This window comes from Dama dama, chromosome 30, assembly GCF_033118175.1.
Source record: "Dama dama isolate Ldn47 chromosome 30, ASM3311817v1, whole genome shotgun sequence".
In the NCBI taxonomy this organism is placed as follows: domain Eukaryota; kingdom Metazoa; phylum Chordata; class Mammalia; order Artiodactyla; family Cervidae; genus Dama; species Dama dama.
Genome location: NC_083710.1, coordinates 29950311 through 29976717, shown reverse-complemented (window position 1 = coordinate 29976717; position 26407 = coordinate 29950311). Strand labels below are relative to the sequence as shown.

At 37.7% G+C, this 26407-nt stretch overlaps 1 protein-coding gene across 1 annotated transcript in view; it reads left to right on the top strand.

The window, feature by feature from the left end:
- The first annotated feature begins 3684 nt into the window (after positions 1 to 3684).
- Positions 3685 to 26407, top strand: part of NBEA (neurobeachin) — a 649896-nt gene continuing 627173 nt past the window's right edge. The window contains exon 1 of the mRNA XM_061133617.1: positions 3685 to 3978. Within this exon, the coding sequence (XP_060989600.1) occupies positions 3685 to 3978 (294 nt within the window). The remainder of the gene's footprint in view (positions 3979 to 26407) is intronic.

Here is a 26407-nt window from a genome sequence, read left to right as displayed (position 1 = left end):
AATAAAACAGAACTCTGCTGTTTCAGTTCACAGTAATTTTAAGATAAGAAGCGAATGGAAACAAAATTGTTTGAGAACCTACTACACATCAAGTATGAATCACTGTGCATTACATGAACCACTGGTGTTATATTGCTAGAAAACCCAGAACCAAACCAAACCAAAGCAAACTAGTTCAACTTTGGGATACATTAAGAGAAAATCTGTTTCTAAAGATGGAGGTTCAGGGTAAGAGTTTCCCTCTGTTTTATACTGTTTAAATTTAACTAGGATTTGGAGTACTTTGTTCATAAAACTTAGAGGAAAGCAAGAAATTTGCTTTTTAAAGGACAGCTGAAGGGAATGGGAACATTTAGCCTAGCCAACTGCTGTTTTCGTTTGTTTTCTCTGGTCACATATAAGGTGCAGGAGACACACAAATAATTACAGTGTAGTCTTTTCTCACAGCCAGAGAAAGGAAACATTATTTATTGATACTTGCTACTATGTTAAATACCTTAAATGTATTAGCTCCTTTCATCCTTTAATCCTATTAATCTCTACTTTGTGTTGGGTAAAATAGGGCTTTGAAGAGAAGTCATTTGCCCAAGATCACATGGATAAGTGGGTAGTGAAACTGGCATCCAAACCCAGGTTCCACTGAGTCTGGAACCTGTGTTCGCAACCACTACATAGTATTGCCTCTTGAAAATCAGAGCTTCATGGGCTTACCTTTGAAGGACTGTCCTTTGGAAGTATGGGTATGCATCTATTAAAGCATAAATCCATACGCAATTGACATTTACTACATAAAATATTTTTAATCTGGAGACTTAAAAATGAACATTATAGGTAATCTCTATTTCAAAATACTGTTAATGCAAATGCTAAGTTATTTGTGTTTTTTGTTAGAAAGAGGTTTTGTTGACTATAAAGAAACAGAACTGTTTGAATTTTCAAAACTTTATGTTTCAGAGGGCAGTACTGAAACTACAGTACACGTAACTGCAATTATAAAGACTTGCATGCGGTTATAATTGTTCTTACAAGTGTTTATAGGTAATTCAACACAGATTGTTCCTGTATACCAAGGGTACAAGGACATATTTACTATATGCTGGCTGCTGAGTTGAAATTATTTCATTGAATTCTCACTCCCTGTGGGATAAATATTCTCACCCCTATTAGTGAATAGAAGACTGAGTTCAATAACTTGAGGAGACTGCACAGGTGGTTAGTTATGAGTGTGGTTCAAAGGCCTGTGTACTTTCCATCATAACACACTGACTTCAAGGAGCTGCCAGAGAACTGGTGAACGCTTTTTAAAGTCTAAAAGTAGCAAGAGGTAGAACCTGCTGTCATACTGAACAGCGGGGTAAAAAAAAGCTAGTGTGATGACCTTTCAATCTGGATTTACAGATGTAAGATAGATATATCATTTTAAACTTGCACACGAAAATAGTGCTTGCAAAAGTAGATGCTATTCACTTGGGGCAGATAAAAGGCAATAGGTGGATATACGTCACAGGATTCTTCTATGGCAGCATATCTAAGTCACACTATTAAGACCTAGAGGTCACTTTCAATCTTTCTAACATTTTATAATTCACTTGCTATTTAATTTATATGGACATACCAATCACCATTTCTTTCAGAAATTTTTGCTGAGCTATTTTAATAATTCAATTACTTCAGGAAAAGTTTAAACAGAAGCACACAATCAAGGACTAATCCAAGCACCGGTCTTGAGGAATTTTGTTATACATGACTTATGGCACGTCAAAATTTTAATGCATCCCAATATCCCAGGAGTTAACTTGACTAGCCAATCCAGTTAAACATAAGCACTAACAAACCGGATAATGACAGATTTGTATATTGACTATTTTCAATTGAGATGACAGTTAAAATGATTTGAATATACCTCGATACCTAATAGCTAAAATGATTTGAATATACCTCAAGATACCTAATAGCTAAAATGATTTGAATATACCTCAAGATACCTAATAGCTAAAATGATTTGAATATACCTCAAGATACCTAATAGTTCTGGTGTCTGACAACATATTGAAAAGGGTTTACCTCATGAAATATTTTTTAAAAATTACATCCTTCATTTCGAGATAAACACTAGTCCTGCCTATTTAGTTTTAATTTGACACGAGCGGCAAGTCTGTTGTGTACATTTTAATTTTAAGAAGTAAAACTTTTTTTTTTTTTTCCATTCTCTATAGTTGAAGACGCAGAAATCTATTACTTTAACCACAGATTAAGACTGGCAGAGAATTACTTATATTTTAAGATAATTCTCAAATCCTCTGAACTGTACATGCCTAACAAAAAGGGGCACATCATTAGTTGGCATCATACCTGACGACCGTTAAGGACTTTTTAAATGTGGGATTTGTCGCTCCCACCAACCTACTACCCCACAGTGTCACACGGTGCAGCCTTTTTAGTCTGGGAGGTGAGTTCAAGAACTGTTTGTTGTTCAGAGCTCCATCCAGAGAGGATCACTGTTTGACAAGTTCTATTTTAAGTCGTGCCTGTGTGTGCAGGTGTCAGCCTCTTTGATGGCTGTAGAAAAAGACCCATTATACTGCATCTGTATCCTTCCCCCGACAATGCAGGATTATTCCCCACAGTGCGTTCGTTTCTGCTTTGCCAGCCACTTTTTGTCACTGGGAAATTCCAAGGCGGGCAGGCGGACAGGACTGAGGGAAGGGCCTGAGGGGGCAGAAAGAGGTCGTCTGCCACTCCCCTACCTTACAAGGCACGTGGCACTGGCTGTAGCAGCTGCTGGATGCGACGACGAAGATGACGAACCTCCTCCTCGCAAGAGGATAGTCAGGGAATAAGGAGGTGGCAGCGAAGGCGAGACACACACTCGTGTCCTTCCCCACAGGGAGAGTCCACCCTCAAGGGAAAAACTCTGAGGAAACCACCACCCGCCCCGCCTCTGCCAGCTCGCCCCAGTGGCTGGCAGCGGTCCCCATGCACCTGCTCACCTGTCTATCCGTTCGGGGCGGCTGGGGGAGGGACGAGGGGTGTCGGGCTGGGTGGGTGGAAGGGGAAGGAGGGCAGGGCGAAAAAGGGGGTGCACGAGGGCTCCGCCCCCCGGAGGCTCTGCGCAGGCGCAGTGGCCGCTACCGCAGGCAGGGGGCGGCAACATGGCGGAGTGAGCGGCGGCGTCGGGGCTTCACAACAACAGTGGCGCCTGGAGCGGCGGCGGCAGCGGCGTCAGTCACAGATCTGAGCTTCAGCGCCGGCCAGCGCCGCGGGCAGCCGCTCGCGCCCCAGGGTTATTCCGAGCGGCGGCAGCGTCTCCGCGGGGGGCGGGCCGGGCCGGACGGACTGGGAGGGGGAGCGTGAGGAGGCAGCGGCGGCGGCAGCGGCACAGCTGCTGGGCGGGCACTGCCGCTCGCCGGGCGGCGGTCAGCGGCGCCGCCACCGCCGGGGACAAGCCTGAGAATAACCCACCGCCTCCGCCGGGGACAAGCCTGAGAATAACCCACCGCCTCCGCCGGGGAGGGCGTCGCAGCGGGCCGGCTCGAGGCGCAGGCGGGGAGCGGGCCCGGCGCCGCGGCGCTGGTGGATGCTGGGGCTCCGAGGCGACGGCCGGGGGGCGGGGGCCGAGGCAGGTATAACGGTACCGGCGGCGGCGGCGCCTCGGCTCTTCCCTTCTCGTCAGGAGGGGGGCAAATGGCGAGCGAGAAGCCGGGCCCGGGCCCGGGGCTCGAGCCTCAGCCCGTGGGGCTCATCGCCGTCGGGGCCGGCGGCGGAGGCGGCGGGGGCGGCGGCGGCGGCGGCAGCGGGGGCAGCGGGATGGGGGAGTTGAGGGGGGCGTCCGGCTCCGGCTCGGTGGTGCTGCCCGCGGGGATGATTAACCCTTCGGTGCCGATCCGCAACATCCGGATGAAATTCGCAGTGTTGATTGGACTCATACAGGTCGGAGAGGTCAGCAACAGGGACATCGTGGAGACGGTGCTCAACCTGGTAAGGGGAAAGGCGTCCTCGCCATCTGCCTCCCAGCAGCCCCCCGCCCCCCCCCCGGCCTGCTTCCCTCCCCAGGCGCTGGCTCCCACCCCTGCACCCCCCTCCCCGGGTCCCGCACGCAGCGCGTCCCCGCGAGCACAGATCGTCCAGCGGGTATCGCCCAGCGGGTATCGCCCAGCGGGTATCGCCCAGCGGGTATCGCCCAGCGGGTATCGCCCAGCGGGTGACCTGCCTGCGCGCTGCCAGAGCCACGCCACCTCCCCGTTCTCTCCCCCGGTCCTCTCCTGCCACCTGAGCGCAGTGCCCAACTTAACACCGCCTAGGATCACTTCTCGTGACTGCGAGTCGTCAGTCGTCCCTGGCCGTGCAGGGTTTGGGTCTTCTTGAGAGTTTATGGTCACGGGGAGAGGAAGGCCTCCTTTTCTCTGGAGTCCTTCCTGCCACACTCTTAGAATTGTCGGTGCGGTGGCTCTCCAAGGCTGGAAGCCTTGTCCCTGGAGCCTAAATTCCCCGGTGCTCCTGAAACGTGAGAAGCACGTTAGCTTCCACTTGAGCTGCTGGGGTGTGATGTTTTCGAACGAGGAGGAAAATGATGCAGTTTTGCAGCTGCCTTTAAATATATTCCCAGACTGTGCTGGAGAGTGTTGTGGCTGTTTCTCCTCCCCAGCCGCCTCCCCCCCACCCCCCCACCCCCCCCATCCGCATCTCTTTTTAGGTAGGCTTTCTTTCTTTGTAATATGGCCCTGAATATAGTGACCTCGTAGTCATTTTTTTGTGTGTGCACATGAGGCGTTAAAATGTGGGGGCACCTAATCATACAGGTTGGTTTCTATGGTTGCCTTCAGAGAGCGTCTCATGTGGCTAAAGACGAGAAGAAAGGTGTTAAATTCAGCCCTAGGTTTGGTTTCTTACATGATAAGAAAGAGTTACTGCAGAACTGTGTATGACTTAATGTTTGGCGATATCCTATCTACGGAGAGGCTAAGAATCTTCAAGATGTCAGGGGAAGACATGGGGACGAACTAAAGAGAGGAAAACCATAGATTTCGGATAATAAGACTAGTTCATTTAAGATTAGTTCTTTTTTTTTTAATGCCTTGTAAATGCAGTTTTTGCTGCAGCACAGCTTTTTAAACAGTTTCCTCTGCAATATTTAGCCTTTGACAAAATGTCAGGTTGGGTTTTGGAAGGCAAAGCTTAAATCAGCAGCAATCAGTTGACTATTGTATTTGATGTGGAGTCACAGGAATATAAAAATATGCTTGTAAAGAGATTTGATAACACCCATGCAGTCAGAATTTTCAGCTAGGCAATTATTTTTATTTGATCTATTGGGAAACTGAAAGAAAGCTGCAGCTGCAGCAGTGGTGCCCTGAGACAGGGATTAGATAATGTCTGTGGTATATGTGCCTCTTAAATGTACAGAAAAGTTAAAGCTATTGGGTTTTTTTTTTTGTTTGTTTGTTTGTTTTTCTTGCTGGAGTGTCAAGTGAAAAATAGGAAAATATCTGACTTTTCTTTGTTATATTTATTACTGTTTAAGTACCAAACATTTCTTTGTGCTTCTGTGTACCCTTCAAACAAATCACCACAAAAAAGTCAGTATAAGTTTGGGGGACTGTCACTTCCTTGGTATAACCAAATTCTTTTCAAAATACTAATAGAAATACTGTTTTCTTGGGCATTTTAATTTTAACCAGCAGCCAATAGGAGGTCAGTACTTGCCTTTTTTTTTTTTTTTTTTTTTTAGAGATGAAATCTCAAAATATGTTAGTAGGTTAGCAGGTACTGTTTTTCTGTAAATTTAAAAGAAAACATTTATTAAAGTTTTTTGTTTTATTTTAACAGTTTTCTGATACCATTTTTACCTTAGATGATGTGATTTTAGGTTATTTTAAGAAGTATTTATATGCTTACCTAATACATTTTTCTGTGAGAAGAGGCAATAGAGACTGTTTCAAGCTGGAAACTGATTTGAATGTGTAACCAGTTTGGACTCTGCAGCAGTAGCAATGTATGCTGGATCAGTTTTTAACAGATGGGGTTCTATAGTTTACAGTAGGTTAAGAAAGGAAGTGAAATATTCCTGTTGAGGTAAAAAAGAATTTTAACTATCTTCAATGCACTGAAAGTCTTCACTGGCATGAAGTGTCCGTATGCAAACATTATTAAAGATTAACTTTACTGGTAAGCTTAATTAGAGTAACCAGAAATAAGGTAATACTGACATGCTGCTGCATCCCCAAATCCACTTAACATGTAGCTGTGTTGGTTTTTGGCATTAAAAAGTCAGGTTTAAAATTTCTTTGTACATACTTAAAGAGTACAATTGATGGAAACTTTTGGGGAAAAGAATGACAAAAGCATCTATTTACTATTAAGTTGTTAAGTATATTGATTGTGGAATGCACATTAGTCATGTGCAGCGTAATATTTCTTGAATGGAAGGTTTAGTGCTTTATCTTTCCCATATACTCATGATGAAAGTGTCATGTGAAAATTTATGTTGACTGAGAAAATATTTGGAGATCATAAGCGTTTAAAAATAATCATCAAAACTTAATTCTATTTACTTAATGAGTGTATCAGTAAAATCGATTTAGGGCTCTCTGTGACCTGCTAAAGGTTGGAAGCTTCCAATATCTCTTAAAATGAGTTTTTTGTTGTTTTTTTTTAGTTTTCCATCTTAATTTAAAACATTAAATTAAAATGTAGTTGGAAATAATGAAATATATGTATCAGTACTTTCCATGACAGAAAAGAAAGGAAGAAATACTAATGAAACTTCAAAACAAAAGAGTTGCTGCTTTAAAACCCTGTCTCAGCCACCTTTGTCAAAATATTTTTTTCCCTGTATATTCTTTTTCTTTATATGGTGAAACGACTAATACTTGGTTTTTAGGTTTCTCACATACCTTACCCAAAGAATTAAAAGTTTTACAGAGCAAAGTTGAAGTATACACTAAAATATAAGACTAGTTTAATACAGCCATGGTTATGATTTTGGGTCCTTTTTCGGCCAGAGGTAGAGGTCCATTTCCATTGTTGGGTGGATTATGGGAATTTGTTGAAGAATCACCAATGGAATGAGAAGTAAAATGAGTAATTTCCATTGTAGATGAATGTATTTGTATGATGATATTATAGTTCACTTGAAACATTCAAATATGAGATGGATAGGATCAGGGATATGAGTAAGTTAATTTGTAAATAAATTACAGTGAGAGTATATTGTCAAGGATTTTGCATTACAGCTTTACCAATGTAAAAAACTGATCATCGACAAAGTTTGGCTTTGGGAGGTATTATTTAATGTGGCAGAATAAGAGCACTTAGCTATAGAAAAGAAATTTTGTTGGTTGTTTCAATTATAAAACAGGCATACTAGGCATACTACTTAATCAGTTGCTTACTTTGTAAAGACAGTATATGTTTATATAAGGTTTTTACTTCCTTGAAGTAAATTCTCTGTATACATAACATGTTCTCTGTTTATAACATGAAAGTATCTTATCATAGATTTTAATATAAACATTTTTAGAACAGATAAAATACAACATTAATGTTTACTTAATTCACAATAGGTTTTTTTTTTTGGAATTGGTGTCTTAGGTACTATAAATCTATAGCATTTGATTTTTTTCACAAATCATGCAATATACTAGTGTATCTTTAATGGTAGAAAACGTTTCCTTCGATAATTTTTTTTTTGCATTCTAAGTGGTATACTGTATATTGTATTAAAAGTATAACAAGATACTATAAGGGGATTTTATGTGCTAAGTTCCTCTCTACTCTTGATATATGGATTGTGGTATTATTGTTAAAAAGAAATTTAAAAGGTTTTCCCTTCTGTACTTGAATGTGACAGTGACTTTTCTTCCTTAGATTTTTTTTCATCTGCAGCTTCATAATCAGAATAATTTATATTTTGAAGATATTTATAATTTCATGAACAAAAAATGTGTTCTGCTTATGAACTAAATTTCTTTTAAAAATATGTAGTTGGATTTTTGAGTCATGGAAGTCCTTAATATCAACAGAACCACATTTATTTATATTAAAATAGAATATCCTTCATTTTATGTTCATATGTAAGTCCTGTCATATTAATTTGAATTATATTTTATTCTTATTATTAGGTATTGAAAACTAAATTGAGTGTGTATGTAAATATTGGGAATTTCAATATCCTGAAGAGTTCTGAGGTTTTCCTTTAAAGTATTAATTTAGTCATATTAATATAACTAACCACTAAGTAGCATGTGTTCTATGAGTTTGTGATCAAGTTATAGTAATTTTAAATAAGTATTTCTTACATTGCTAGTCAGTTTTTGGCAAATACTTTGTGGTTAATTAAATGTATCTCAAGGTTCCCTCATCTTTTGCTGTACATTCTCCAAATACAGTGTCAAATTTATTGGTTCCAGCAAACTCAGCTTCCATTTTGGACCAAGGATGTGGCAGTATTGTAAAATTCAGTTATCAACATTTTTGATTATTTACTTTAATAGTAGTTTGCATCAGTTTCATAGGTTTTTTTTCATTTATTGCCTCTGCTTGTGATATTTCATGCAGTGTCAGCATATCTCCTTATTTTACAAAGATATAACCATCATTTTCTAGTTTTGTGTATGATATTTAGTCTCTAGTTATTGGTTCATTTCCTATACTGTGAACTCTGAGGGCAGAAGGCTATATTATGTATACTTTTATTTTATTTTATTTTATTTGTATTTCTGGCTCTTGGATAAGTTAAGTGAATTTTGAGAATGTACAGGACACTGTTATTAGGCGGTAGAGGGCAAGATTCTGAAATTCTGTTCAGCAGTAGGGTCCAGATCCAAGATCTTGAAATAAATGACTCATATAAAGTTAACATATTCCCTCTTCTTACAATTAGAAATATTTGTTGACTATATATGAATGTTTTCTGTGTAGGGTATTACTGTATAGTAAATATTATTTTGAACTGATGTCTTGGAATAAATAAGAATCTGTTAATTGTTTTTCAGCATATATTGTCAGATATATACACACATAACTAAGAACACGTTATTTTAAGTGAATTATATATATATGTGTGGCATTGCATAGAAATTAAAAATATTATTACTGTTTGTCATGTTACCAGGAATAGTGGATGTTTCTTTTTTTTGTTTATCTTTCATACATCTCTCCTTTTTAGTAATAGTACCTCACTTTCCTTAAATGAACCACTCATCCTCTGTTCTTAGTTCAGCTGGTTCAGATGGGTTCACATGACCTGGTGTATAACCCAGACATGTCCAGAATCACCATGACTGGTTCCTAGGTGAGCATTTAATCTGAGGGGAGCCACAGGATCAGTTACAGGACTTGAACTGAAATTCTTCCTTTTGGGGTTGTTGAATTGGTGGACTCATCCTATAGCTGTAGAATTTGAGCAGATGTTAGAATTGACCTATGTTAGAATTTGACCAAGTATGAAGCCAAGAGAGAGAAATATATATATATATATTTTTTTTAAAATTAAAAAAAAAAGAACATTTATTTTTGGCTGTGTCAGGTCTTAGTTGCAGCTTCCAGGATCTTTGTGTCTCTCTAGTGGTGGCATGCAGGCTCAGTAGCTGCAGAGCCCTGGGATTAGATACCCCAGGGCATGTAGGGTCTTAGTTCCCCTGCATTGGAAGATGGATTCTTAACCACTGGACCACCAGTGAGGTCCCCAGAGACCTATATCTTGATGCAGCTTGAGTACCTGGAGTTCTTTCTGTGGTGATCATCTTCTAACCATTAACGGTCTCCCTTGTAAAGTTTATTATTTCTATTGTTATTACTTTCAAGTCAGCTTAAATTGCATTCTTGTCACTTGGAAAAATTTCCTTGCTAGCGTAGATTTAGTAACTGGAAGTGGGACATTGTGGGAACAGATCCTGAATGTTGAAATGGAGTGCAAGGCAGTGAGGACTGCTTTCCCCTAGCGATTCCTTTTAAGGAATTATGAAGCAGCTCTTTCGATTGTTACCTGGGTTGTCTTTGGCCATAGAGCTACTGAGGCTGGAACTTTAGGGATTCTCAAGTGTTTTGGCCAGTTTTTGCCTCATAAGAAAGCAATTTTCTTTGGTCCAAGCTGGCATGCTTGGAAGTAGAGAGGGAAGAGGAGATTGTCTTTTCAAGTAAGAGAGGCCTTTTCTGCCTGTAGCTGCCATCTAAGAGAATCAGAAAATCAAGAACCTTGAAGGTTGGAAATTCTGATTTTTTTTTTAACCCTGTACTAAAATTAGTAAGAGGAAAGACAGGAGTTTAAATTAAACTCAGGCAAAGTTATGGTTTACAACTTTTCTCAAGCAACTCATCCATTATAGTCCCAGTCTCTTGACCAAAGTAACATTCCAGTTACTAAAGAGTTTTGAAAGAGGATCCAACCAGGGAACAAATGATAGAGTAGCTGTGCCTCCTCTTCCAGCATATTATTTCACATTGCTTCAAGGAAAATCATTAAACAGAGGATTTTAATGGGTGAGTAATGTGAAGCCTATTGCTATGAGACTCAGTATTGCTATGAAACTTAAAAGGTAGTTTGGTATCTTGACAAGATCTCTGGCTTTGGTTGCTAGTTCAGTCAGTTGACTGAAGTAAATTGACCAAAAGCTCATTGAGCTTTTAGGGGCACTATTTCCAGGGTAACCTCAAGCCTGGTAAACAAAGTCTTGTATTCTTTTTACTTCAAAGGCAATTCTCAACCTCAGTAAGAGGAAGCGGGCTACTAAAACTACAGCTGCTAGAAGGAAGATCTGAGGCCATAGAGGATAATGGACAAGTGAGGTCTTCTGAGATGGTGGTGTATCACCACCATGATGATGGTGATGCATCCAGATTGGTTGACTCCAAGAGACTCCATTGTTATGACAGGCAATTCTTGCTACTCTGATCAGTAGCATATGGTCTATCGGTTTGAATTAATAACCATGATATGTTTACTGTTGGTTTGTGACCTGGTCCACATTGCACAGAGGGCAAGGAGATAGCAAAGAAAAGAAGGAGACCACTCCAGATTGGTCGCCGGCAGGTGTATTAAGCAGGGGAATGTGTAAGGCTTGTGTTTGGCAGCCACAAGATGAGTGATCTCTACACCTGCCTACCAGAGTCTTTAAACTACAGAGGCCTTAACCGAGTTCAGTCATTTGTACCATCCAGATGGTTTCAACACCACCTTGCTCTCCAGGCTGTTTCCCACCGTGGGAAGAGTAGACAGAGTGTACATTTGAAGGACAGGGGAGGGGGTGAGGAGCCTCTGATTGCCCAGATCCAGCTCATGGGTCAGCTGACGGTCATGTCCTCTTGATTATCTCCTCCATATTTACATTTTCCACTCTTCTGAGTGGGCATTATGATTATTTTTTCTTTTACCATTGTATATTAATTACACAGGGGATAGTTACATTTATTGTATAGATATATATTGTGAGATTGTGAGGTACCACCAAAAAAATTCATGTTTGGATTTGCTCAAGAATAATATTCATAATACAAATGTTTTAGACTTATTGTTGAATCCAGTAACTTGGCATTGTCTTTGTCTTCCTTCCAGCCTTCCCACCATGATGAAGTAATGGGTGTGTTTTCTGTTACGGTTAAGATAGTAATATTGTTAAACATGGATATTTAAGAAGTTATATATATGGAAAGAAATGAATGTATAGGTGATTGGTAATCCAAGGGCTAAATTGTTACAGATTTCTATTGATTTTGACTGCATAGCATCCATTCCTTCTAAATTTTTGATACTCCTTTGAGAAGTCTTCTCTTCTTGATGTTTGGTTTGCATGCTTTGAGCTTTCCCTGGACTCCTTTCTGCTTTCCTGGACTAGAAACAGAGACTATACTTGGCCCATCAGTAACATTGTGGTTAAATATCTACCTGCACATCTGTGAAAGCTTTGTAACTCCTTTCCTTCTGCTGGAGAAAGAAGATGCTCACTACTGGAGTTGCTAAGATGTTAGAATGTAAGTCTAGACTTGACTAGCATGCTGCCACCATGAAGGCAGAGGATGCTTGAGGATGGTGCTATCATACAGGCTCCAAGAACCAAGAGAGAGATTACTGATGACATCTTTGGAGCCTTTGGATGCCTGATATGCTAAATTTAAGAAGTTCTTTTCATTAATCCTTCATTCTTTTTTAATTAATTTTTTTTTTAGTTGAAGGATAATTGCGTTACAGAATTTTGTTGTTTTCTCTCAAACCTCAACATGAATCAGCCATAGGTATACATATATCCCCTCACTTTTGAAACTCCCTCCCGTCTCCCTCCCCATCCCACCCGTCTAGGTTGATACAGAGCCCCTGTTTGCGTTTCCTTAGACATATAGCAAATTCCCATTGGTTATCTGTTTTACATATGGTAATGTAAGTTTCCATGTTACTCTTTCTGTACATCTCACCCTCTCTTCCCCTCTCCCCATGTCCATAAATCTGTTCTTTTAAGTCTATTTCTCCATTGCTAGCCTGCAAATAAATTCTGCAGTACCATTTTTCTAGATTCCATATATATGCATTAGTATACAATATTTATCTTTCTCTTTCTGATTCACTTCACTCTGTATAATAGGTTCTAGGTTCATCCACCTCACTAGAACTGACTCAAATGCGTTCCATTTTATGCTGAATAATACTCCATCGTGTATATGTACCATAATTTCTTAATCTGTTCATCTGTCAGTGGACATCTAAGTTGCTTCCATGTTCTAGCTATTGTATATAGTGCTGCAGTGAACGGTGGGATACATGTCTCTTTTTCAATTTTGGTTTCCTCAGAGTATATGCTTGGGAGTGGAATTGCTGGGTCATATGGTGGTTTTACTCCTAGTCTTTAAAGGAATCTCCATACTGTCTTCCATAGTGGCTGTATCAATTTACATTCCCACGAACAGTACAAGAGCATTCCTTTTCTCCACATCCCTCCAACATTTATTGTTGTAGACTTCTGGATGATGGCCATTCTGACCAGTATGAGGTGATTTCTCATTGTAGTTTTGATTTGCATTTCTCTCATAATGAGCAATGTTGAGCATCTTTTCATGTGTTTGTTAGCCATCTGTATGTCTTCTTTGGAGAAATGTCTGTTTAGGTCTATTTCCCACTTTTTGATTGGATGTTTGTTTTTCTGGTATTGAGTTGTATGAGCTGCTTATATATTTTGGAAATTAATCCCCTGTCAGTTGTTTCATTTGCTATTATTTTCTCCCATTCTGAGGGTTGTCTTTTTCACCTTGCTTATAGTTTCCTTTCCAGTGCAAAAGCTAAGTTTAATCAGGTCCCACTTGTGTACTTTTGTTTTTATTTCCATTTTTCTAGGAGGTGGGTCATAGAGAATCTTGCTTTGATTTATGTCATCAAGTGTTCTGCCTATGTTTTCCTCTAAGAGTTTTATAGTTTCTGGTCTTACATTTAGGTCTTTCATCCATTTTGAGTTTATCTTTGTGTATGGTGTTAGGAAGTGTTCTAATTTCATTCTTTTACATGTAGCTGGCCAGTTTTCCCAGCACCATTTATTTAAAAGGCTGTCTTTGCCCCATTGTATCTTTTTGCCTCTTTTTGTCAAAAATAAGGTACCCGTAGGTGCATGGGTTTATTTCTGGGCTTTCTATCTTGTTCCATTGGTCTGTATTTCTGTTTTTGTGCCAGTACCATGCTGTCTTGATGACTGTAGCTTTGTAGTATAATCTGAAGTCAGGAAGGTAGATTATTCCAGCTCCATTCTTCTTTCTCAAGACTGCTTTGGTTATTTGGTGTCTTCTGTGTTTCCATATGAATTGTGAAATCTTTTGTTCTAGTTCTGTGAAAAATGCCATTGGTAATTTGATAGGGATCACATTGAATCTGTAGATTGCATTTGGTAGGGTAGTCATTTTCACAATATTGATTCTTCCTTCCCAGGAACATGGAATATCTTTCCATCTGTTTATGTCATCTTTGATTTCTTTCATCAGTGTCTTATAATTTTCTGTGTACAGTTCTTTTGTCTCCTTAATCCTTCATTCTTTAGGTTAAGGAAAAGTTACCTATTGACAAGTATGAGGGTTAAATGAAATTTAATGATATAAAAAAATCTGCAGTAAGTATATGTTCAACAATGGGAAAAGGTTAAATAATTTTAAGTCTGTGTTATGAAATATTATACTGCCATTAAAAGTTTACTTACCTCAGTTTCCTTATGTATAAAGGGGTTACCTCATAAGATTGTTGCACAGATTATGAATTAGTATGTGTAGTGTGCTTGGTACAGAGTTAACTTTGTGTAGTACTTACTATTGGTATTTTCATTATCCTGAGCCTGATGATCATCTGGTCGTAGAAAGAAAATAATGATCTAACTGAAACCGAGTTCTGTTTTAGCTTGAAGTTCCCTGTCAGAGAAGGGATCTCGAGTGTCCACAGATCATGATTTCCTAATGAAGCATAGGAGTTTGTCCTGAATCCTGTATCATCTTTAACAGTGTCTGGGGTTTTTATCATAATGAAAAACTGGGGAACAAATAGGATGAAGGAACACAGAGAGCTTCCTTTGCCTAGAATCCCTGCTATCTCTTCCTTTCTTGACATAGCTGAATGGCACATGTGGATGTGTACTAGGACATGAAGGGTGATCTTAGGTAAATAATACCTCCCTCTTGGAGTATTAGCTTATATATTTAGAAAACTTTTTCAGTAACAAACCTTGAGGCAAGGTGGGGGACTAGAAAATATTTTGTGATCGGTTGTTTTAGAAAATAATATTAGTGCAAGTATATCTTTTAATAGCTCTTAACTGATTACAGGGTACTTATGGAATTGTGCTGTGTTAACTCATCCTCATAAGCACTTCCTTTTCAGGTGCAATTTCTTCTCTACAAATGTGGAAACTAAGACTGCAGGAAACATGAAATATTAGTCAGGTGTCCAGGTATTAGTTTCCATAGCTCAGACTCAGGCCTTCAAAGACTATAGTCTTCTGCATTATTTGAACAAAACATAGCTACTTAGAAATTATCCCAAAGCACTGCATTACATGAAGAGATGATGCTGGAAGGTGAGGGACCAGCCAGCTTCAGTGAGCTGATTCTGTGGTAGAAAATGCTGCCCATAGAGGACTCGGTCCACAGAAAATAAAATGAATGCAGGACAATTTGATGGAAATGTACACAAAATGATCTAATGACTTACATTGTGAACTTTTAATTTTTGAGTTTGGGGGAACTGATTATACAGTATTATTAATGTTAACTAACTTTCATTTGTACAACTTTTCACTAGGCAAAGTGTGAATATTTTAGATATTACTATGAAAAAGAAATAATAGTATGCATTGATATTTTTATATAGAAAAGTGAATGTGTTCTGCTCTAGTGTTAATCAGGTGAACCACCACGTAAACCATGTTTGCTTGGATAAAACATGAGTTAATTATAGAAGGAGTTATAATAGGGTCTAGGTGATACCATTTCCAATAATTATTGATTCTCTTTTTTCAGTTCACTGATGAATAGAAAATTTTATGGAAGTGTAAATGTCTAGACATTTTCCTCTTTAGCAACTGCTTCCATTTTCTGAGAGAAATAAGCTACAACTGATTTTAAAATGGCATATAAGTATTTCTAGTGTTATTTTAAAACTTCTCACGTGTGGGAAAGGGAATTGGCATTTATAAAATTGGGTTTGATTTCATACCTCATGCTTTTAAAATCCTCTAACAAGCTCTTTGAAATAAAGCCCTTTCAAATAAATATATTTGAAATAACTATACTTTAATATAATAACGATGACAAAAATTAAGGGGCTTGTTCAAGGTTGCAAATCTGTTTAGTTGCAGAAATTAGACTCAAAGCTAGAGGTTCTAAGTTAGTTGTGCTTTAATAATGATGATGACAGTGATAAGTGATAGTTATTGAATCTTTACATGCCAAGCACTATATTTATCATATAATATGCATTATCTTATTATCTTGACCTGGAATATAAACTCTTCAATGAAATAAAAATAGTCATTGTCTTTCAGGGTTAAACTAAGTCTGGTATTTTAAAAGAGGAGAAGTGCTTGCAACTTTAATTATATCAGTAGTATTTTACTATAAAATGGCATAGAATTATTTTACTTGATTTGTAATGATTTTTTTATAGCTTGATTACCCTTTAAAAGTCCTTGAATTTAAATTAAATATTTAAATTAGTTTTAAAGCTTATGAAATTTGAGTCATCAGTGGAAGAATGTTTCTTTTGTTATACTGTCTTGACTGTTACTTGCTAAACAATTACTGCATTTCTCAAGTCATCCTTTTTTTTTTTTTTTTTTTGGTCTAAAGAACTCCTGCTCATGTTTTAAGAATTAACTCTTATCCCCTTCTTAAGTGATGCCTTCTTTGATCTCCCCCTAAAAGCGCTTTCTCCCATCCTGTGCTCTTCCATCACACTTTGTACATAATTCAGATTTAAAGTAGTTCAGATTGCCTGATCTATTTTAATTGTTTGTTTTCACTTGTTGGACTGCCATAGAGACTCTGAATCCCTTGAGATCAGAGTGCTGTCACCTTGGTATCCTGAGTACTTAACATAAAATCTAGAAGTTTTGTGCTGCTTAGTGAACTTTCTTTGAATGAGGATTTTTTTCACATTTGATATAGTTTGCTTGTTTTTGTCACTTCTGGCTTGGGTATGAATCTTTTCTTTCCAGGCTATTCTTGTTCTTCTAATTTCTGTGTTTGCTTCTTGTTTAACATACCAGTTTTTATTTTTTTATTTTTTGAGGAGAAGGGAGGAGGGATGTGTGTGTGTGTGTGTGTGTGTGTGTATGTACACACACACACATGTGTGGGGTCATAGAGTCTTCAGGTCTGGTGAATAACCACACACACACACACACACACACATACACACACACACACACAGAGTCATAGGGGAGGATGGATGTGTGTATGTGTGTATATACACACAGAGTCATAGAGTCTTCAGATCTGGTAAATAGTCTGACTCTGTCACTTGCATAGATGAAGAAAGAACAGTTGGGTCAGATCCCATAGCTTTTCACAGAATTTGAATTATCACCTATCAACTCAGTCCACGTTTGTTATTGTTTTTTTAATTTTATCTTTGTGCCTGTAGTTCCACTTTGCCTCAGCCCATTTTGAGATTGTAACTCTCATCAAGGTGCATACTTAAAAAAAAATACTCCTACACACTCAGAACATTTAAAATGATGATTAAATAAATTACGGAGTAATCCTAGCCTAGCATTCTTTTGTCAGAGTCAAGATACTCATTGGGAATATAACAAGGAATTACAGTCTCTGCCTTCAGTAACTCAACATTCAGTACAGGAAAAGGAAGGAAAAGACGCACAGATTCCATAGAGACTTGAACAAAATGTTCTGAAGATAGTAATGGTTCCACTGCCTTTGCCTGGAGGAGTCTGGAAAGTTATCATTGGTTGGATGACTTTGGATTGCATCTTGAAGGACAAGTAACTGTTTCCCAGGATAAAAAGGGCAGGAGTGGAAAAGCTTTCCATGCAGAGGGAATGCGGGAGTCCTTCCATGGTTGTGTCCCCTAATGTTAACTACAAACTATGGTCAGATAAGCTTTATTTCTTCTTGTAGAAATCCGCCCCACATCTTTTCTTAATTCCATGAGTGTTTATTGGCTTAATGTTTTTTAAAGCCCTTTCAAGCTTGCCCAAGGGAAATGGTAAAATTTACTAGAGTCCAATTAAGTGAGTTATTTCAGGAGTTCTGTTTATGTGGTCATTTTTGGTTCATCAGTAAGAGAAAAGGTGAAAAGATGAACAGAGCTGAGGATGTTGAAAGTTATTTTTAACTTTTTTAGTCTTATAAAATCAGAATTCTTAACATTTTATCAAAGTACAGTTAATGGTTTTCTAAAATCTAGAAGAAAATTCAAGTGCTCCTAATACAGTTCAGTATCAGGATCACCATGAATAAGCTTTTTTTCCTTAACTGGTCTAGTATTAGTACTGTTTTGCTAAACTTCTTCCTCTGTAAGGAAATCCTGTTCCTTCCCACCCCATTAAGGACAGTGGTTTTTCCCTTCTGCAAATCAAATTACAGTTTTTCTATTACCAACATTACAAAATTGAAAGAACGTTCGAGAAAAAATTGTCAGACACTAAATCAAGTAATATTATATATAATAATACTCCAACTGTTTATAAAGTAGTATATTTTCATGATTTTTAAGACTTGAGATTTAATGATTAATGTTTATCAAAGTGTGACTTTTCACATTTTCGTTTCTTTGGAGTTTCTGAGCCTATGAATAAAATATGCTAAGGTGTCAATTTTATGTTTTTCTGGGTTTTTTTTTTTTGCATGTTAATCTCTTAATCTGCTTGTTTCATTGCTGTTATCCACCTGGCAGACAGCAGACCCTAATTGGGTGGGACTGTAGGTGCAATCTTTTAACCATTGACTATATACTAAGTTTAGATTCAAATGGAAATGTAACCCATTATTTTGGTCTCATTAGTACCACCCAGGGACTGACTATGTTAATTGGTCACAGTTCAACAAGATTGCCTGAGTGGTCTTGGAGTTGTTTTGAACCATTAGCATTTTTTTCATCCTAGGCTTTAGTATCAAAAACATTCATTTTTTAGGATGACTGCCTTATTTTAGGGGTGGGTGGAGTAGCTACGAAGAAGCATTTTTCTCTGTGAACATACTCATTTAGATACTTTTATAGCAAGTATGTTGAGCAATAGATTTTAGTCAGATTTACTGGTTTTTTCATGAATTATCCTGGGTTTTTTTATTCTAAAAATAATGTTTAACCTTATTAGTGATCTACACACTGAAAGGTAAACTAATGTATTTTAGTTAATGCGTGACAAACTGTCATTCAGAATGACAGCTGCACCCAATTACATTGAAAAATTACACTGCCATACTCTGAAATAAATTGAAGATGACCTGCTTAGAAAATATGAGAAATAGACATTTACAAGAGAGATTTTTCTAGTGAAAGAGTGCTTGGGGTTTTAGATCACTGTTATAATGCGTTCTGTATCTTAGAGCTCAAATTTATTATCTTTGTATATAAAAGAAATAATGTATTTTCATTTTAATACCATATCTGACCATATAACCACTTTATTCCACAGATACTTTTTGAATACTTACACCATGTGTGATGCTAAACTCTGAGGATGTAATGATCATGACCATTGTCCCCACCCTGGAATTTATAGCACTGTAGGGAGTTAAAAGTGCAGGCAATGAAATGTGTAAATTCTGTGATAGAAGTAAATTAGCAAATAGGGAGTGACACCAAAGAGAGAAATGTGCCAAGGGAATCAAGGAATTGAGTTGAGTTTTGGAAGATGGCCCGATCTGTATAGGGCTGTGCAGTCATATGGTAGCTACCAGTCACATGTGGCTAAGTGAGCACTTGCACAGGTGTTCCATAAACATGTGCACTTGATTTTGAAGAGCTGGTATAGAAAATGTAAAATCTGTCATTAATAATTAAAAAATATTTATTGCATGTTGAAATCATACTTTAGATACATTGTGTTAAATAAAATATAAATTAATTTTGCCTATTTTCTATTTTTCTTTTAATGTAGCTAATAGAAAATTTAAAATTACATGGCTTGCTTTCTATTTTTATTGGCACTGAGTTACAGCATTTATTTGTAGGGTTCATCTCAAAAGTTGATGAGCTCTTGGGAGTATAGGAAGAAACTATTAGATACTCTAGCATGCTCTCTCTTTTAAGAGAAATATGTATGCCTATGCATGTGTGTGTGGTGTGTATATACTGTGTATTCATATACTGAATATACTTAGACATACAGACATGTACATAATATTTATATTGTCTGAGACACTCATATTGTGGGTTTTCCTGTTGCATGTCAGTAAACCTCATCCTAACTAATGCATTGACTTAATAGCAACAATTTAAAAACCACAAGTCACTGGGGAAAAACTTGTTCTCCCTGCCCTGGTAAAAGTTGCCTAAATAATTCATGGAAATCAATATTGCAACAAATTAAAATGCATTTTATTGTCAGCAAATACTTTGGAAGGCAAGTTGTAGACATTGCTACAGAGTTGAAGAAGCAGAATAAAATGTAGTTTTCTTTATAAGAGTTGGATGAAGTTATTTCTAACATGTTTTGCTTATAAAATTTGCTGGATAGTTTCTTAATGAATTAAACAACTGCTTTTTGTAAGTTAACTATTAAAAATTTATGTGAAAATATACTTTCTAGAAATGCATGTATGCCTTGTTTACCAAAACCATAAATCCAGAAGTAACCTTACCTTTCTATAGAGAGCAGATTATATACACACACACACACACACACACACACACACACACACACACACACTTTGTGGAGGTTTATTTATCATGATAAGAATTCTCTATTGTATTTAGGTTGCTAATTTCAGTATTAATTATCAGGAATACCATATTTTAAACAAGACTCATAACTGAATACTAAAATGCTAAAGTTCTGTAATGCTAGTGCTTATCTTTGTAAGATTTCAAAGATTAGCTTGATTTCAGATATGGAAACCTAGGCACAGAGAAGTTACAACATTTTTCTTTTGCAGTACCCATATTTTCTTACTTTGAATCATTTCGTCCTTTTCCTTTCTTCAGCTTTTTCCTTCTTGTCTCCCTCATATTTTTATTCTCTTATGCCTTCATCTATGCATTCAAAGGCATTGCATGTTTACTGGTGTCACCTCTAGTCCAAATAGTGAACTAAAATAACTAACTCTTTTCTTTAGTTAATTATAGTTTTATATCTGCTGCAGTGTTTGTAGAAAATTGAGATCTTTACTGTAATAATAGCAACAATAATCATACTTGATGGAGATGAGAGGGAGGTTAATTTAAACATACTTTTATTTCTAGGTAATTGTTAGGAGCCTGGAGTGTCCATACTTAGGGATAGTATAATCAAACCTAGGGACAGAATGAGATTGGAAAGATGATTTTTTTCTTTAAGGACTTCAAATTCTAGAAAAAGGGACCACTGTATACATAAGAAAAAGAAAAGAAAACAAAACAACTTTGTGATCAGACCTTTGTGGTATAACTAATCTGAATTCAGATTCTGGCTCTGCTTTTGTTTTTCTCTTGTGACCTTGAGTAGAAGTATGTATTAGAATACAGTATCAGAGAAGAGGAAGTGATGAACTATTTGTAGGAGTCAGGAAAGACTTCAAGTGGAGGATTCTCTTGAAACTGGCTTCAAGGGGAGCAGGGGTTTGCTGAGTAAACAGAGTGCAGTTAAGGGCATTCCAGATCTGGAAATTTAAATCAGCACATTATAAAGTAGTTAACATCTTTCTAGGACTACATTTTTCTTCTGGCAGATTTCTGCCTATCTTTTTGGGCATAGCTTAGGCTTCTATCTCTACTGCAGATCCTTCTCTAACTTTTGAGGCAGTTAAGCAATTTCATTTTTGTGTTCTATTAGTGCCTTCTATATACATCAATCTCCCAACACACTTAGGAGTCACATTCTTGAAATGTAATATGGTTGGCAAAGCTGTGTGGCAAAACTTCAGTTGGCAAAGTCAAGGTCAAGGTAAACAAAGGGTAGGGAGAAGAAAAAAAAAAACACAATGCATTAAACATTCATATTTGTATATAAGTATATAAAGAAAAGTTCTAGAATGTAGCTGTTTCCAAAACAAACCAGGTTCATCTGGTGCTTGTTTGTACCAATATAATAAAAATAATAGAGTAGCTTGGAGGGCTACAGCCTATGGGGTTGCAAAGAGTTGGACACGACTTGGCGCCTAAAAACCGTTTTAGTTAGCTATGCTGCTAGATTGTAGACTGATTTAATAACACGTCTTGATGGGGAAAGAAGAAACACAACTACGTTGTGTATGTATCAGTTATATGTTGATTTCAGAAAGGTTAAAATGTGAAAAAATATTCCTTAGAATAAAAGAAATACAGTGTTCTCCTTTAGTACAAGAACTTGACAGAGGCATTCCTGTTCCCATTTAGGACTTGGGAAAAGTGAAATTGTATATTTGTAGCAGAGAACTTTGGGAAATGTGGAACAAGATGTTTTGGCAATAAAGAGACATGAGCAAAGCAATATGTTCATTCTCTGTAAGTTGATCTGATTAGATGGACCAGTGATATCTTACTCTTTCAGTAGTTGTCCGTGGTTCTGTCGTGAAACAACAGGGTTGGTCAGAGAGGACAGCGTGTTCAGTGGTCAGTGTGTTATTTGTGGATGCTGCTTCTTGCTCCATCTTGTACCTGCTTCTTTTAGGACTTTTATAACTGAACTAATATATTTGACTCTCTGTGTTTAGATTTATAAATTACTGTGTAAATACTATTTGAGTCAAACCAGTCTTAGTATCTTGGTTTTCTGTAAAGAGCTTGACTGTTGGGATATGACTGATCTGAATTCAAATTCTGGTTCTGCCTCATCTTTGTGACCTTGAAGCAAGTATTTCATCTCTCTGACTCTCTGTTTCTCTTCCTAATTCTTTGAATCTGTGTATCTATCAATGTCTAGGTCTGTGTATCCCACTGTATGTACTTTATGTATGTATATTCATATATATCTGAAAAGATGTTATTTTCTCTTGTATTCTTCTTGTGTGGGAACTGTGGATGTGAATTATATTTATGACAGATCATTGTATTATTAAATTTCTCCTACTGTACAGAATGTTCATTTAGCATATTGGTATTCAAAGTGTGGTGGTCATCCCAGGTGATTCAGTGGTAAACAATCTCCCTGCCAATGCAGAAGATTCAGATTCTATCCCAGGAAGATCCCCCGGAGAAGGAAATGGCAACTCACGCCAGTGTTCTTGCCTGGAAAATCCCATAGACAGAGGAGCCTGGTAGACTACAGACCATGGGGTAGCAGAGAGTTGGACATGGCTTAGCAGTTAAACAACAACAATTCAAAATGTGGGCCACAGATCAGGTTTACATATTTGTGAAAATGTTTGTGGTCTAAAATGAGATACAGAGCTTGTGATAGAATATACATGATTTTGTCAGTAAGCACACTGTTTATTTCAAATGCTTCCCTTCCTCCACCCCCAATAACTTTTTAATTTTTTTTTTTAGAGACTTTCTTGATGAGGGAAGCAATGTGTAAATGCAGGTTTGATTCAGTTGACTTTTCATTGGCTGGTACTCTGAATAGCTTGAATTAAAGGTACTTTTCCAGTGAACAAAGCTTAGTTTTGTGTTATTTTTTGTTTGTGGTGTTAGAAAGGTTCGCTACTATTAGTGAGAAGATACTGATTTTGGACTTGGATCCTGATCTTGTCTTTGTTGCTGATTAGCTGGGCACGCTGTTTTCGTGTCACAGACCTTACTTTGCATGACTGAAAATAAGGATTAGGTTAGATGATAACGTGGGCCTTTCAAGGTTTAACATGCTATTACTCTGTGATTTCAAATAGTATTTTTTTTTCTTCTTTTTTAAGAACCAGAACATAGGACTGTTTATTAAAGTTGAAGATAAGATGCACTAGGATAGAAACATTCTGTAAGAAGCTTGTTTTTGACATAGATATTTTTATTAAACTTTAGTCAACCATATGCCAAGAAGTTGGTTCTAAAGATAGAATGGTTAATGAAACTGGTTTTTGTTTATAAGCAGTAATCTCCAAGGGGAGATGGGTAAACAGAACAAGGTTGACCCTTGAATAGTGTGGGGATTAGGGGAGTACAAACACCAAGCACTCAAAACTTGCATGTAACTTTACAGTTAGTCCTCCATGCCCATAATTCCACATCTGGGGATTCAGCCAACTACAGATCCTATAATTCGATATAGTACTTATTGAAAAATACCCACATAGAATTATACCTGCATAGTTTAAACTCATGTAGTTCAGGAGTCAACTGTATATATACATGTAAATATACGAATGGAGTAGGTGATGTGTTAGTGATATGGACCAAAAATGTTCAAAGAGGAGGTTGTGAGAAACCATCTAGGAGTAGGTAAGCTTTTTCTACAGAGATGCAAGTATGTGAGGCTTTGTAGGCCATATGGTGTCTATCACAACTACTCAGTTCTGCAGTTGTAATAGGAATGCAGTCATAACCAGTATTTAAATGAAAATACATAATTTTCCAACACTAATTCTCTGGCAGACTTTAGTGCGGTTCTGACACAATCTAGAGTTAGCACAAACCCCAAGTTAAGGGCTTAGTCCCATAAGAATGCCTCCATTTCAGATGCCAGCTGCAAATGGGGTTTCCTGAATTTGGCCTGGCTGACAGTAGTCCCTCAGGGTCACTGATTTGAGACTGACTTACAGAACCCCGGAAAGCACTGTACTGGCAGTTTTACTGTAAAGGATACAAATCAGAAACAACCAGATGGAAGAGATTTAGGACAAGGTATTGGAGTGGGCACACAGAGCTTCCATGCCCTTTCTGTGCCCAGAAACACATCAGTGCATTGACTAACCCAGAAAGCCCCTGGACCTCATTGTTCAAGAGTCTGTATGGAGTCTTCATTATGTAGGATGGTTGATTTAATGATGGCCATGTGACAGAATTCAGTCTCTAGCCCTCTATCACATGCTTGGTCTTGCATTGGGCATCCCCTCTCTTGAAACTATCTACAGGCCCACCTTAAGTCACTTGTTAGCATAACTTTAGGTATGATCAAAAGAAGCTAATCATGAATAGAAAAATAAATTCCTGTCACTCATGAAATTTCAAGGATTTTCAAAACTCTGTGAGGGCAAAGATCAAATATATAAGTTTTAAATTATGCCATAGGCAGGTTTCACCAATATGTAAATGAATGGGCATGACTTTTCCTGTAAAACCTTATTTACAGTAAGGCAGCAAGCTGGAAGTGACCTTTAGGAGTAGTTTGAGGATCCTTGTTCTAGAAAACAAGAAAGGCTTCTCCAAGAAGATGACATTTAAACTGTGTCTTTTGTTGTTGTTTTTTTTTTAGTGAAAGGAACTAGAGCCTTGGGTTTGAGTTTTATACCTTTGACTAAGGGAGCTTATGCAAGTTCCACATTATGAGAGCTATCTAGTGAGATGATGGAAACCACACTTATTACTGTGTATTGCAGATCAAGGCATGGACTTTTGTATTGAAGACTTTTGGTTTCTCCCTTCTTTTTTTATCCTGTTTGCCAGAGTATAAATTGTTTCCTTTCCTTTCACAATGGAATGAATAATCATGCTGTTAACAGTTTATCAACTTCTCTTGTTAATTATCTTGTTTATGTCTTAGTATATATCAAGTTTCAAATTTTCATGAAGATGAACATTTGGAAAGGCCTCTAACTAAGGAAAATTGGGTGAAAACCAGAACTATTATAATAGGGATGGTATGGTTCCAGTTGGCTTTCATTCTTGTGTTTAGGTGATAGGACTATTAGCTTAGGGTAAGGAGTGGAAAGAATTACCTTCATGAAGCCATGCAGAAATGTTGATGAAAATGAAGGTGATGGAAATTTATGTAATATTTTAGGACTAAAATAAAAGCAAAATTCAGAAGAATCAAAGGGAAGCTCATTTTTTTGTTGTTGTTGTTGTCAATAGCCACAGATGAGTTAGTAGCATCATTGTTAAACATAAAAAGGCATAAAAAGTTACTTATGTTTATGTTACATAAACATAAAAAGTTACTTAAAAGTATTTGTATCTATGGATTTCCTTGGTGACTCAGTGGTAAAGAATCTGCCTGCCAATGCAGGAGAGGCAGGTTCCATAGCTTTGTTTGGAAGATCCCCTAGAAAAGGAAATGGCAACCCGCTCCAGTATTCTTGCCTGGGAAATCCCATGGAAGAGAGAGGCCTGGCAGGCTGCAGTCCATGGGGTCACAAAAGAGTTGGACACGACGTAGCGATTAAACAACAACAATTTATATGTATGGGTCAACAAGCAATATTCCGTCAGTCAGTGACACATGAATAGCTTATTCACTTGCTGCTTCGGTTGAAGTATTTTTTAAGTTGACTTACCTATTAAATATTGTTGGAACTGAAGTAGGCTCATATGGAGATAATAATAGAATAATGATAATTTTTATCCAATGGCCTGGGCAGGAGGCTAAACTTAATCATCTTCCCAGTAACATTGTGAGACAAAGTCCTGTTGTCTACAGTCCACATGTGAGAAAATAAGATTCTGCAGGTAAAGTTGATTGCCTGATGCTCAATCCTTTTAAAATTCTGTTTCTTCCTAGTAGACACAAATTTCCTTAGTTTTATAAGAGAAATTAAAAAGTTACAGACCTTCTGAGAAGAGGTAGATGTTTGAGGCCTGTTTGAGGAGTGAGCCTCAGGGAAAGTGGCGTAAAGAAGAGACATGCAAGATGATGTGAACATTTAAAGTGAGGCTTGAGCTTGGAAGACATTGAATATTAAGTCACAACATGAAGAGTGATCTGAGTCATAAAGCTAA